Source organism: Opisthorchis viverrini, assembly GCF_000715545.1.
Source record: "Opisthorchis viverrini unplaced genomic scaffold opera_v5_25, whole genome shotgun sequence".
NCBI classification, from domain to species: domain Eukaryota; kingdom Metazoa; phylum Platyhelminthes; class Trematoda; order Opisthorchiida; family Opisthorchiidae; genus Opisthorchis; species Opisthorchis viverrini.
In genome coordinates this window covers 109,760-124,094 of record NW_008751681.1, presented here as the reverse complement: position 1 = coordinate 124,094, position 14,335 = coordinate 109,760, and the positions used below count along the sequence as shown (strand labels likewise).

Here is a 14,335-nt window from a genome sequence, read left to right as displayed (position 1 = left end):
GAGGATTATGAAGGAGATCACGAAACGCTTGGGTGTCGTCGGTGCTACTCGCCTTCCAGGATGGGGACCGCGTGATCCTCACTGTGCCTGGTTGGAGACACTACAAGATATGGCTGCCAACCGATGTCAGTGGTGTTCTTGTTGTCAGTTTCTGTCCAGGTTGCCTGAGTGAATGTCTGGAGGTGTAGCCACCTCTGAATGATTGTGTTAAGCTAGCACTAAGTCCCTCCCCCATCCACCTTTATTCTTTTCTTTACAATAAGGCTTTCAAATAAGTCATGGCTGTACGGCAGTGAAGCATTGGTGTTGAGCACTGATGTCATGCTGTCGTTGATGATGATGATGATCTGGAACAGCGACACTGCTTCCAGCAACAACAATGGTGGTTTTGCTTGACTTGGAAGCTGTCCTTGATTCTGTGGACAGTCAAGCACTATAGTGGTATCTATGAAACAAAGGTGCCCTCCATAAATTCCTGGTCCTCTCTAAAGCAACACTTGTCTGAGTTCACTACACCAAATGGTGTCATACTGAGCTGTTTTCTTTCATTTCCGTCACTGATATGATCATGGAGAACTCCACCTTAGCGTTCAACGCTCATGAGGTCCGAATGCCCCTGGGGGCGTTCGCTAACAGAAATCGGATGCACAGAGGGGATAGCTCACCTTGAATCTGACTCCATCGTACTCATCGTTCGTGCAGCTGTAACACCCCTTCGTTGCCTAGCTGACCATTCGCCGAACTTTCGTCGTCATTGAGCTGTAACTACCTTTCGATACCTGGCTGTCATGATACCCGATGGAAACTGAGATATTGTCAAGTTGTCCAAGTCTAGACAGGAGAAGTCGATATATAGAGGTTGAGTCCGAACCAGTGATCTTTCGATCAGTAAGTCGCGCCTCAACCACTGAGCCATTCCGAACCCATTACGGCTTTGTATGTGCTTTACGCCTAGAGAGTATAGAACGTTCCTACAAGAAGGGGTTGGTTAGTTGCGGATGAGCCGACTGAGTTAGTAGACAAACTTGTCCACCTGGACAGCTGTATCAGTGAGGGTAGTCTGGTCAAAAACGGTACTTCCATCCAGATGGCGAAAGCGAAAAGAGCGTTTTCCAACCTGTGACACCTGTGGCACAGTCGCGAAATCAGCTTATCTACCAACGGTAGAGTTTACAATGCTGCTGTAGCACCCTTTCGGTGCCTAGCTGCTGTGCCACCCGAAGGAAGCACGAGGGCTGGGATACTGCCAGGTTGCCCAAGCCTAGACAGGGGAAGTCGAGTGGCGGAGGTCGGATTCGAACCACGGACCTTCCGGTCAGTAAATTCGCGCTCTAACCAGTTGGACCATCTCGCCCCCACAATGCTGCAGTGCGCCCCATACTGGTACGTGGGCCATAAATGTGCTCACGAGGAACGTCGGTGTGTTCGGAACATTGCTTCAATCTGGAACTCGGGATGAGTAATAGTATGTCATGTGGTTTTCTGAGGAAAGGACTCGCCTGTGGTAGATGAACTGATCACACTCCATAGGTTGCGCCGGCTTAGCCAGTTCTGCATTTGCTAGTCGGCCAGCTTACTCCGAGAGCCCTTTTCACACAACAACGCGAAGCAGGGAGTCGTAAGGTTAGCAGTAGGTGGCTAGGCACCGATGCCTTGGGAGTGTAATTCGGCGTTAGGGCATGACCCCTCCCGGTTAGGACAGGTAACCTTGACTTTCATCCGACTGCTAACGTCTTATTCGTGAGATTACAGCCCATCGTGCATCGGTTAACAGGTGAGGATTACCAGCTGCCTGTCGACCCTGGAAGGGTAGTGCAATGGTTCCTGAGGTTAACGCATTCATACCAAGTGCGACTGTATGTTGGTTTGGCCACTTCTTCAGGCATTATCACGCTTATTTATCCATTTCTGGGATTTTCCCCAGGTACGTTTGGAGCAATGGTTAGGAGTGACGGTTTCCTGTATCGTTTCAATTGTGAAGAAAAATCAGTCGCTTACCTTCGCACTGTGTAGTTAGTGACCTGCCAGATGTGACGGCGAGTTGTTGTCCTAGGTGGCATATATAAACAGTCAAAACAGGATGTGGCCACCGCGGCTGAGTGGTCTTTAGCAGTCCATGTTCTCTATCATCAACCAAGCTAGTCAAGAAGCCGAGAATAGTAGGGGTCTCGAAAGCTGGTAGACGTTTGTGGATAGTTATGTCAACTAAGAGCGTGAGATGCACAGTATTTCAGCCTTGTAGTGCTCAATACAAAAAGGGAACGCCGGTGAACTCACCCGTAACGAACACGTGTGGATGCTGTTCATTAAAATACACGACTACTCTAAAGCTGGCTAGGTCGTCATACTAATGTGTTGCGCACAATTAGGTAGCTGCCTCTGATCACAATATTTGATGATAGAAACAACAGATCTGTGACTGCGGTTGTAGTTGGTATACCGCATCCTAGTGTTTGTTAGTAGTGACATCAAGCACAGCTATGGTGAAGTCTCCATTTCTGTGCAGTAATTTTACTACCCTTGTAGTGGAAACCCAGGTTTTTGAAGCAGGTACTTCTGCATTAGCCAAAAACGTTCTGTGTTGGGGATACCAGTGTCTGCGAAAGCTTTTTAGCTGATAAATTATTGTCAATCTAATTTTCTAAAATTGAAACTTTCATTTTTGGCTGCACTCTTGCGCCAGCATGAAATTTTTTAAAAAAGACTGCCCTTCTTCCCTATTGGTCTCTATTGGTGCTAATGAATCTCCCGTTCTCCAAAGTTATCCAGAACTTATGTATCCGGTCTTGCTTTCACTCTATATTGGCGGGGCAGATAAACTTCTTCCGTGAAGATCTCATCCTCCCCTTTTTCTCCTGTTCCAAGGGTGGTTAGGACCAGGTCGTAGCTGGAGAATTGTGCTCCTGTTCCCACTTCACGTATGATAACGACAAATAAGTTTTCTGGAAGGTGGCCTTCATGCGGAGGCTTCTGTGTTTGAGCCCCGTCATATTGATATCACTGATCTGAACTCTGGAGCAGTAGGTTGAGGGCTGCTACCGAACTGAACGGCACCTACAACGGTTTCAATATTTCACTAGGCTAGATCGCAGGATTAACCACGCGCTTCAGTAGGTCAGGGACCATCTTCGTCACTGTGAATTAATGGTTTCCGAGTCTTGCGACTTGGATCAGAACTAGAATAGGATTACGACGCCATCATAGTTGTCTAAGGATCTAGACCTGGATCTAGATCTGGTAGGTTGTGGAATGTCAGCCAACCACCACGAGATTTTCTTGCGACTTGACAGCCATGCCTGTGTCACGAGCGCCGCGGTATTTTTTCAAGGAAACGAGTTTGAGGCAGCATGAGAACTTCTAAACTTAACGGCATCGCTGTTGTCACTGGTTTCTAGCACGATATGAAGCAAACACTCGTGGCGTTTCACAGGGTATGGTAGACAGCAATCGGATATCGTTTAGCTGTAACACGATTCCGGTGCTTAGCTGACATGCTACCAGAAGGAAGCGCGAGGGTTAGGATACTGCCAGACTGCCCAAGCCTAGACAGGGGAAGTCGAGGAGCAGAGGTCAGGTTTGAACCACGGACCTTCCGATCAATAAATTCGCGCTCCAATCACTGAGCCATCTTGACCAACAGGATTACGTGGCTATCAGCCACCTGCGGAGAGCCACAATTCATAACTGGTGATCCTTCTGGGGCACACTTGATTCCGATCACGCCACGGTGCACGTACCCTTGACAGTTTGTTTCCCGTCAGGGCGTCGTAATTCAGCATGAAGCATGTCAAACATCTTCGAAGAACTGCCACAGCTCAATAGTATTGATGAGCCAGGTTAACAACACTGTACAGGAAACCGACACCATACCGGTGGTGCGCATTTGGATGAAGGATGGCAAGATGTGAAAGGAGCTGTGATAGTACCGTTCAGTGCCCTGTCTGACATTTCCGATTGTTAGGAAGACTACCTCCGACTGAACAGATGCATTTTACTAACGATTTGTCTTGTATACTGAAACCTTGTTTCTACATTTCAGCCTCTCACTGACATCCCATTGGACTGTTAGCTCTTTTTATATTCCGGTTCAGTTGAATTCCATGCCATGAAACGATCCGGTTGTTTGCAGTATAACTTCCTCGAAGTTGTTTGTCTTCTCGACTCCTGATGTATTATCAAAGCTACAGTCAAATGGGGAACAGTTTAGCTGGCCTCCTGAAACAGCCTGTGGAGATAGTGTATTCCGGCGAATGGAATATAGACCTTAACCATCCGTCGGAGAAACAGGGTACCAGATATCCGTACTGAGATGCGAGGGGCACCCTCATCATCATCGAAAACATGACACCAGTGTTAAACACCGATGCTTCGCTGCCGTACAACCATGATTTATTTGAAAGCCATATTGTGAAGAAAAGAATAAAGGCGGAAGGGGAAGGACTTAGTCCCAGCTTACTGCAATCATTCCGAAGTGGTTACACCTCCAGACACGTATTCAGGCAATCTGAATAGAAACTGACAGCAAGAACGCCACCGGCATCGGTCAGCGACCTGAGCCTTGCAGATTCGCGCATTGACCTCATTTGTCAAAATACAATCAGAACTAATATAAATTTCAAGATACTTGAAACGCCCCACAACTTCCAGTGCCTCAGCCTGGATTGTAAGTGGTATGTTCAGTGGCTTTACGTCCACGAGCATGATCTTACATTTTGTAGGTGCAACGTGCATTCCAAAGAACGGGATGACTTTGGTTAGTTCATCAGAAAAAACTGCGCCTCCTCCTCCTATTCAAAGATGAGAGATATTTCGTCTGCATCTTCCAGATCGATATGGTTTTCGTCACAGGCTATTTAAACACTGTTCGTTTCATGATTTCACCGATCGTGAATTTAAATAGGAACAAAGAGAGTGGGTAGACCTGACGGACACCACCCTGTGGTGTAGCCACATCAATGGCTAGAGACATTATCAGGCATGGCCCAGTCGCGCCCTCAATGGCGCTCGTGCATCAGAGCTATTGCCTTCAATGCATAGCTCCTTTTCCAACCCCCCCCCCACTTGACAGCCCACTGACAGTGCTGGATTTATGCACCAATTTATCAGCTCCCGCCTACAATGCGCAGCTACCTACCCCCCACCAAATCATTGGTGAACGAAACTGCGGCAGGTACAACCACTGTACGACGAGTACGCGGTTCTTACAGCTGACAATGATGATGATGTGTACGGAAGCTTTTGGAGAGCTGGACATGTACACTCACACGTCCGGTAGTCCAAGAATACAAACAGCTTAGTATGTTCGCGAACTTCCGGGGCATTCCTCGGCAGGCAAGCGTGTCAAACAGAACAAACTGGTCAGCCGATTCAAATGCGTCTTGAAAATCCAGGAATACTAAAATCGCTTATAAGTACGGCGTTGTTCTACAACCTGACGAAGTGTGAAAAGCTGGTCAACGCAACCCTTACCAGGCCGGAATCTCGCTTGCTGCTTTCGAGTCACTGTTTCAAGAACCACAATAAGGCGACGAAGAAACAGTGACGCCGACAATCTCGTTACGACCGGGGTCAAACTGATCCCCTGATCACTACGAGCCTTGTTTTCGGAAATGAGTACTATCACTGGCTCTCTCCAGTTGTCTGAGACAGACAAATGCAAGCAAACATATCAGACAAGCGCCGACTGAGGAATTCACCCCCCACCTTTGAACAGTACGGGTGAGAGGTCACCCGCACCAGAGGAGCCTGAGAGAACATGTGCAGTCATACACCTCCGAGGCCGTACGCGGTCCCACATTCACCGTCCAGGGTTCTACTTCACTTGTGGGCTCCAGACGGGTGCCAGCTGGTGGCCCTGACAGTTGTTCGACGTATTTGGCCCACCGGTCGAGGTGTCCTTTGCTCGAAATGGCCACTCACTTCTGATCCTTGATGGTTTCGCTCACAGATGGCAAATCAATTGAGATAATTCTCGGGTTTTCCCGGCTTTCTGGGTCTCCCCCATTTCCTTGGCTTTCTGTGTTCACCACACTCACGGTCGGCTTGCACGCTCACCTTCACTTGACGTCTGATAATTCGCCGCATCAAGTTATGTTCGGGGCCAGCTGGGATATTTCTCCGAGATGTGCCACCATTCGGTCTGGTATCCATTGCTTGAATGCGCTTGGCGGCTCCGTGCCACAGGCATAATTCCCAGCAGTATGCAAAAGAGGCGGCCATTTCGTCCCAGTATGAGCTCTCATCTGATGGTGGAGCCTTTGGAAGACTCTAGAAGACGGTGTTTGTAAGTTCGTCTAAAATCCTGATCTGCCAGCCTCAGTTGTCAGCGATTTGACTGCACCATATGCGGCCCTGGACAACGTAGAGAAAAGCGACTCAGGACGAGCGCGTGATCGGAATCTAAAAATGTGTTCCCAAACGACCGGCACTCGGTTACTGATCCACACAATCGGTAACTGATGGCAATGTGGTCGATTTGAGTTTGTGACCGGCACGCTACTGAATGACACCTTATGAACAGACGAATTCGGCTGTTTCGGAAGTTAGTACTGCATAAAAGGAGTCTGTGATCAGCACACAGCTGAAACAATCGATCCGCACTGTCCCTACGTAGCGAGTCCAATCCATATCGATCAGTCCCAGATACGCTAAGCCTGCCCGCGTGTGTATTCAGATGTCCGGCAATCACCAAGACACCCGAGATTTTAGCTCGCCGCGGCAGGGCATTCAGGGAGTCGTAAGACCTGTCTTTGATTGCATCGGAGCTACAGTCAATTGGGGCGTAAGCAGACACAATAAACAGATATCTATCAACTCCCCGCTTGTGAGACTCACCCGCAGACTCTACCAGACGAACCGCACAGAGCAGACTATCAATAAGTATCCCGTCAAGCGAGGATACTTCCGGCCGGTGACTTAGGGCGATACCAAAACTTGAGTACCGCCGCAGCAGTCTCTGGATCACCAAAGTAAGTAGCCGGAAGTAAGTGGAGACTGATAGGGTGGTTAGCTCAATCCGTCAAGCGTACTTCCGGCCGGTGACTTAGGGCGATACCAAAACTTGAGTACCGCCGCAGCAGTCTCTGGATCACCAAAGTAAGTAGCCAGCCGGAAGTGGAGACTGATAGGGTGGTTAGCTCAATCACTGTGCTTGCATCTTGAATTCTTGTTTCTGAGACACAGGACACATCAATGTCAAGCGAGTCCAGCGTGAGAGCAAGCACAGCTTGTTGTCCTGCTTGCTTCAGAGCGCGGACATCGAAGACGGCTAGATAATTGGGTGTCGAGGCTCGAATATTGATTTGGAGATACTAGTGGATGTCGGCGCCATGTGACGAGCAGATGTTGCACGCAAAACCAATGTAAGACGAACGGAGTCATCAGCCATAGGTTCTGATGTGTGCGGAGGGGGGAAGAAAAAGTATGCAGAGAAAGGAGGGCATCAGCGGTAGCCTGTTTTCAATTACCCGCCCTACTATATGCAGCAGGTAAGGCGACCCGGCTGATGACACCACGCGACCTCCGATGTGACAAGAGTTTATCGTTAGACGTAGGTATCATGGTTGCACGTGGGCTGTGATACTGTCAGAGCGCTCATACCCAGACAGGAGGACGATTGGGGTCTTCAACCAGAAGCTTTGGCTCAAAAACCTAACCGCAAGCCAGCGCTGTTTGGCGGGAAACGCACATGCATTACCATTTCTACGGAACGAGTCGCCACACGTTCCAACTCCTACCCTAGAGGACTAGGAGATTGTGCTCATCAGACCTCTAACAGTTGACCAAACTGCCATGAGAGACTCTGTGAGTGTCGCGGGAACAACAACCCCCCCCCTCGGTATAGCTCAATGAGTCGCTCTGGTGCGCAAACCGTCACACCACGGTAAGGTGCATTCTCGTGACGAAAGTGTTCTCTGGTCTTATATTTCGATGGCTGACTGAATACAGGGAAAGGTCCATGAAAACCAAGCTGGGCTCTGTCCTGCAAGAGGATGCATCGATCACATTTTCACCCTTCAACATATTCTCGAACAGCGGCCCTGCTTCCAGCAACCAACAGTGCTTGTCTTATTTGACTGTGAATGTGTTTTTGATTCTGTAGACGGTCAGGCACTATGGCAGTGTCTGTGGAGCAAACGCACTCCCCGTGAACCTTTGATCCTCCACCAACTCCCGCGGATACACGAAGGTCTCGCCTGATTTCACCACATCAAGTGCCAGGCAAGGATACCGTCTTCCAATTTTCATCTTAAACTACCTCACTGATACGATTATGGGAGACTCACTACCAGCCTCTGATGCCTGTGGCATCGAAGTGCTCCCGAGGCAGGTATCGAGTACGCAGACGATACAGCTCTCCTTGGGTCTGACGCCTTCGTAATGCAAACAAATGAACTAAATAATTCTGCCCCACTGTTTGGCATGCGCTGAAGGTTGCGGACGAGCCGATTGAGGTAGTGGACAAGTTTGTCTACCTAGGCAGTTGTATTAGCAAGACACAGCGGTCTCGCCAAAGATGATATTTCTATCCGGATTGGGAGAGCCAGAGCAGCTTTCGCGAACCTCTCTTCCTAATTTCCCCGAATAAAAGTCCACTGGCACCCTTGTGTTGGAAAATCAGCTATATCAGCTACCGCCTATCATTGGCTCTCCCGATGGATCGCACGATAATCGACATGGTGCTTTAACGCATCCAGGACAACGGTCTTCGCCTACGTCCTGAAAGGTGTCAGTTCTTCATGACGGCCGTTAAGTATCTTGCGTTCATCTTCGATGCCTCTGGTCGACGCTCTGGTCCCGAAAACATACGAACTATTCAACAGATGCCGGTACTCCGCTTCTTATTGGGCCTCATCAGCTACTACTCAGCATTTCCGCCTGCACTGCAGTGTCCGGCCGCCGCTCAATCATCTGAAAAAGGAGACCTGCCTTGGGTTTGGTCAGAAGAATGTGAATCAGCTTTCTGCAAGCTCAAGTCCATGCTCAGCTCCGAAATGCTACTGATGCACTATGATCCCAAGCTGCCAACTGTCGTGGCAGCCGACGCTTCCGCCTACGGTATCGGTGCAGTCATCCTCCACGTTTTCCCTGGACACATCAATGTCAAGCGAGTCCAGCGTGAGAGCAAGCACAGCTTGTTGTCCTGCTTGCTTCAGAGCGCGGACATCGAAGACGGCTAGATAATTGGGTGTCGAGGCTCGAATATTGATTTGGAGATACTAGTGGATGTCGGCGCCATGTGACGAGCAGATGTTGCACGCAAAACCAATGTAAGACGAACGGAGTCATCAGCCATAGGTTCTGATGTGTGCGGAGGGGGGAAGAAAAAGTATGCAGAGAAAGGAGGGCATCAGCGGTAGCCTGTTTTCAATTACCCGCCCTACTATATGCAGCAGGTAAGGCGACCCGGCTGATGACACCACGCGACCTCCGATGTGACAAGAGTTTATCGTTAGACGTAGGTATCATGGTTGCACGTGGGCTGTGATACTGTCAGAGCGCTCATACCCAGACAGGAGGACGATTGGGGTCTTCAACCAGAAGCTTTGGCTCAAAAACCTAACCGCAAGCCAGCGCTGTTTGGCGGGAAACGCACATGCATTACCATTTCTACGGAACGAGTCGCCACACGTTCCAACTCCTACCCTAGAGGACTAGGAGATTGTGCTCATCAGACCTCTAACAGTTGACCAAACTGCCATGAGAGACTCTGTGAGTGTCGCGGGAACAACAACCCCCCCCTCGGTATAGCTCAATGAGTCGCTCTGGTGCGCAAACCGTCACACCACGGTAAGGTGCATTCTCGTGACGAAAGTGTTCTCTGGTCTTATATTTCGATGGCTGACTGAATACAGGGAAAGGTCCATGAAAACCAAGCTGGGCTCTGTCCTGCAAGAGGATGCATCGATCACATTTTCACCCTTCAACATATTCTCGAACAGCGGCCCTGCTTCCAGCAACCAACAGTGCTTGTCTTATTTGACTGTGAATGTGTTTTTGATTCTGTAGACGGTCAGGCACTATGGCAGTGTCTGTGGAGCAAACGCACCCCCCGTGAACCTTTGATCCTCCACCAACTCCCGCGGATACACGAAGGTCTCGCCTGATTTCACCACATCAAGTGCCAGGCAAGGATACCGTCTTCCAATTTTCATCTTAAACTACCTCACTGATACGATTATGGGAGACTCACTACCAGCCTCTGATGCCTGTGGCATCGAAGTGCTCCCGAGGCAGGTATCGAGTACGCAGACGATACAGCTCTCCTTGGGTCTGACGCCTTCGTAATGCAAACAAATGAACTAAATAATTCTGCCCCACTGTTTGGCATGCGCTGAAGGTTGCGGACGAGCCGATTGAGGTAGTGGACAAGTTTGTCTACCTAGGCAGTTGTATTAGCAAGACACAGCGGTCTCGCCAAAGATGATATTTCTATCCGGATTGGGAGAGCCAGAGCAGCTTTCGCGAACCTCTCTTCCTAATTTCCCCGAATAAAAGTCCACTGGCACCCTTGTGTTGGAAAATCAGCTATATCAGCTACCGCCTATCATTGGCTCTCCCGATGGATCGCACGATAATCGACATGGTGCTTTAACGCATCCAGGACAACGGTCTTCGCCTACGTCCTGAAAGGTGTCAGTTCTTCATGACGGCCGTTAAGTATCTTGCGTTCATCTTCGATGCCTCTGGTCGACGCTCTGGTCCCGAAAACATACGAACTATTCAACAGATGCCGGTACTTCGCTTCTTATTGGGCCTCATCAGCTACTACTCAGCATTTCCGCCTGCACTGCAGTGTCCGGCCGCCGCTCAATCATCTGAAAAAGGAGACCTGCCTTGGGTTTGGTCAGAAGAATGTGAATCAGCTTTCTGCAAGCTCAAGTCCATGCTCAGCTCCGAAATGCTACTGATGCACTATGATCCCAAGCTGCCAACTGTCGTGGCAGCCGACGCTTCCGCCTACGGTATCGGTGCAGTCATCCTCCACGTTTTCCCTGACGGAACTGAGAGGGCGATCATGCCTGCATTCGAATCACTTACCCCGGTGGAAAAACACTATGGCCAAATTGAGAAAGAGGCATTGGTGCTAGTCTTTGCCACCCGACGATTCAAAAAGATTTACGGCCGGCGATTCACTCTCCCGACCGGCCACAAGCCCTTGCTGTAATTTTTTGGTTCGAAATCTGGCGTACTTGCTCATTCGGCGAATCGGTTACAACGTTGGGCACTCACCCTGCTTGGCTACGACTTCAAAATCCAGTATTGACGCACGGAAAATTTCAGCCAAGCGGATGCACTCTCACGACTGATCGGCAATACTGTCCCAGAGTAGAATTCCGTCATCGCGGCCTTATCCATCGATGACCACGTCAGCCAGCAGCTTCTCGAAACAGTCCGTGCCTTACCAGTGACTGTTCCGGATATCCAGCGTGAAACTTCGGCCGATTCGACGCTGCAGCAGGCTATCCATTTTCTCAGGACATGTTGGCCGACAAAATCCTTGGACATCGAATTCCAACCTCTCTTCCATCGCCGGAATTCCTTGTTCACCTTTAGCGACGTGAGAGGACGTGTGGTGGTGCCATTCAATGCATAGCTGCCCAGGTTTTGAGCTAAGTAATCATACCATCATCTCCGAAACCTTGGCTGCATTTTTCAGGCTCCTGTATTTTCCGGTGATCAAAACCGTAGCAGATGGGACCAACCTACTCTTGATACATGGTTTAAATGAAACTGAACTCAGGAAACTTGACTCTGAGAATGATTGGTTCATTCGTGCTTTGGATTTCGGGTAGGTTTACTGGCAGTGGTATCCCTAAATTTGAGGAACTTATCGTGGTAGTCTGAGGCATCAGAATCGTTGGATGCAGGTGCACCACAAACGGTTCAATATATCTGAGTAGCATGGCCGTGAGCCGCTTAGTGTGTCGTCGTGAGGTTCTGTAGCCACAGGTATTTGGAAAGTACTTTTGGAAGCCATTTTATGGAATATCACTAGGAGGGAAGCTTCTACTGATTTGTCACTACAGTCTGGGTTCATACTCACGTAAGATTTCAGATGATACTCATGTTGGATACATGTCTGACTGCCATCATGTTCGGCCTCTTCGGGTTTACGTGCTGCCTATGACAACTTAGATGGTTCCATGAACGTTCTATGGTTCCACGACGTTGAAGTGAATAACGCTGGGTCAAGGCAATTTGGTAATCTCCCGCGGACTTGCCACCATCATCCCAATCGATATCCATCTGCATCAGGGTTCAACACCGATGCTCCGCTGACATACCACCATGATTTGTTTGAAAGACTTATTGTGAAGAAAAGAATAAAGGTGGATGGGGGACTTAGTGTAGCTTACCACAATCATTTCGAAGTGGTTACACCTCCAGGCACTTACTCAGGCAATATGGATAAAAACTGGCAGCAAGATCGCCACTGACATCGGTTGGCAGCCACGTCTGGCAGCGTCTCCAACCAGCCCCAGTGAGGATCACGCAGTCCCCGTACTGGAAGGCGAGTAGCACCGACAGCACTCAAGCGTTTCGTGATCTCCTTAATACCCCTCTACCAGGGCAAGGGTTGTCCACCCCCCTGCTTCCGCCACTTTGAAGTGGGCGTGGAAAACAGCACTCTTCGGCAAACGATGGTTGGGTATACACAGCATAAGTTTCAACCAACGCAGCTTCTGGTGTTGGACACATTATTTACTAGAATTACCCGTTGCACAACTCACTTCCTAATTGTCTGGTTACAGATACACCGACACCACCGAGACAACGATCGTCGAACACCTGAAGACGTCTCAGTTCCCCCGCTCGATCAGGCCAAGTCTCACAGCCATACAACAAAACAGCTCGCACTGTAGCTCGATACACACGTCCCTTGAGGTTAAGGGATGCACCACTTTGACGCCATATGTGTCTCAAATTAGCGAACGCGACCCGAACCTTGCAGATTCGTGAATTGACCACATCGGTCACACTAGGGTCAGAAGTAATACAACTTTCAAGATACGTAAGACGCTTCACAAATTTCAGTGCCTCACCATGGATTGTAGGTGGCATGTTCAATGCATGTCCACGAGCATGAGCTTAAACTTTGTAGGTGAACGTGCATTTCAAAGAATGGGATGACTTAGGTCGGCTCATTCAAAAACACCTGCGCCTGTTCCTGTTCCAGGACGGGAACGATATCTGCGTCTTCCAGATCGGCAAGATTTTCATCACAGGTTATTTGAACACTGGGGTTTTGGAGGCCTTACAGCGTATGTCTGTGCGTTTTGGTGTTCGGTTTTGGTATTAAGACCGAGAAGGCCAACTCAGGATCAGCAGCAGCCATTGTGGCATTGGTTGCAGGGTTCAGGGTGGTCGTGAACAGTAGACTCTTTTTTGGTTTTGATCTTTTTAATGAACTCCATGCTGGGGCTAACTGAGAAGATAGTTGAATTGTCAGCGGATAAATTCAGCTCCGTTCATCAGGCTTGCCTCATCGTAAAATCCATGTCAGGTCGAAGTTGAAGGCGCAAATTTCGGGACTCAATCGCTTTTGGTTTCGACTAGACTTGATTCTTGTATTAGTGCCATCGTCACAATAGGGTTAATTCTCCGTTTTCACGACCCCCGACAGCATTCTGGGACATGTCTGCCTGGACTGCCAGCGTGAAGTCCGTTGTTGATGTCCATAACCGCTATGTGCATTCAAGACTTACAAGAATGGGCTCCCAGAAGGATATCAGCCTACACCGTTCGGCACATCAGTCTCTTCAGAGGTCTACTGATGAAGTAGACGTCCACGAATAAGTTTGAAAGAGCGGATTGCACTCGATACTGACGAGATTCGACTGTACGACCACACCAGTAGGCGTAGACATCAAAATGAGAACCTATTTTGTTCGACTTACCCGGGACCTGTATGATGTATAACCAAAAGCTCAGTGATAATCACGAGAAGCAGACGCCCAGACCCATGGTCATCAGACTGCGCGCAGACATGATAGAACTGAAGTCCCTGCTTGTCTGCAAGCCAATGGAGCCAGGATAATGCCTCAAACATCACAAGTGAAGGTATCTTTTAAAACGCGCCATCGAAAACCCCGTTTTAATATTCAACCCGCGACGCGCGCTTTATGAATATGGCATTCAGTGTGGCGTTTTATACCTTTCTTTTGATTCCATTACAATATTTCGTATTTTGTCGGCAGCATAAACTTTCTTCATTTGAATACAAAATACACTCATTTGCAAACAAATTTGTTTTTCGCAAGAGACTCGGCTAGAACCCAGCTAAACCTCTGGTTTATGATGTTTTCGGGGAAGTTTTCCAATTTCCGTGCTT

The 14,335-nt window shown here is 49.0% G+C and overlaps 1 protein-coding gene across 1 annotated transcript in view; it reads right to left on the bottom strand.

Moving 5' to 3' along the window:
* T265_02129 (hypothetical protein) overlaps positions 1-13,065 on the bottom strand; it is a gene marked incomplete at both ends in the record, with an annotated part of 66,048 nt that extends 52,983 nt beyond the window's left edge. The window contains 3 exons of the mRNA XM_009166303.1: positions 6,055-6,267; positions 9,057-9,175; positions 12,735-13,065. Of these exons, the coding sequence (XP_009164567.1) occupies positions 6,055-6,267; positions 9,057-9,175; positions 12,735-13,065 (663 nt within the window). The remainder of the gene's footprint in view (positions 1-6,054; positions 6,268-9,056; positions 9,176-12,734) is intronic.
* Positions 13,066-14,335: the final 1,270 nt, after the last annotated feature.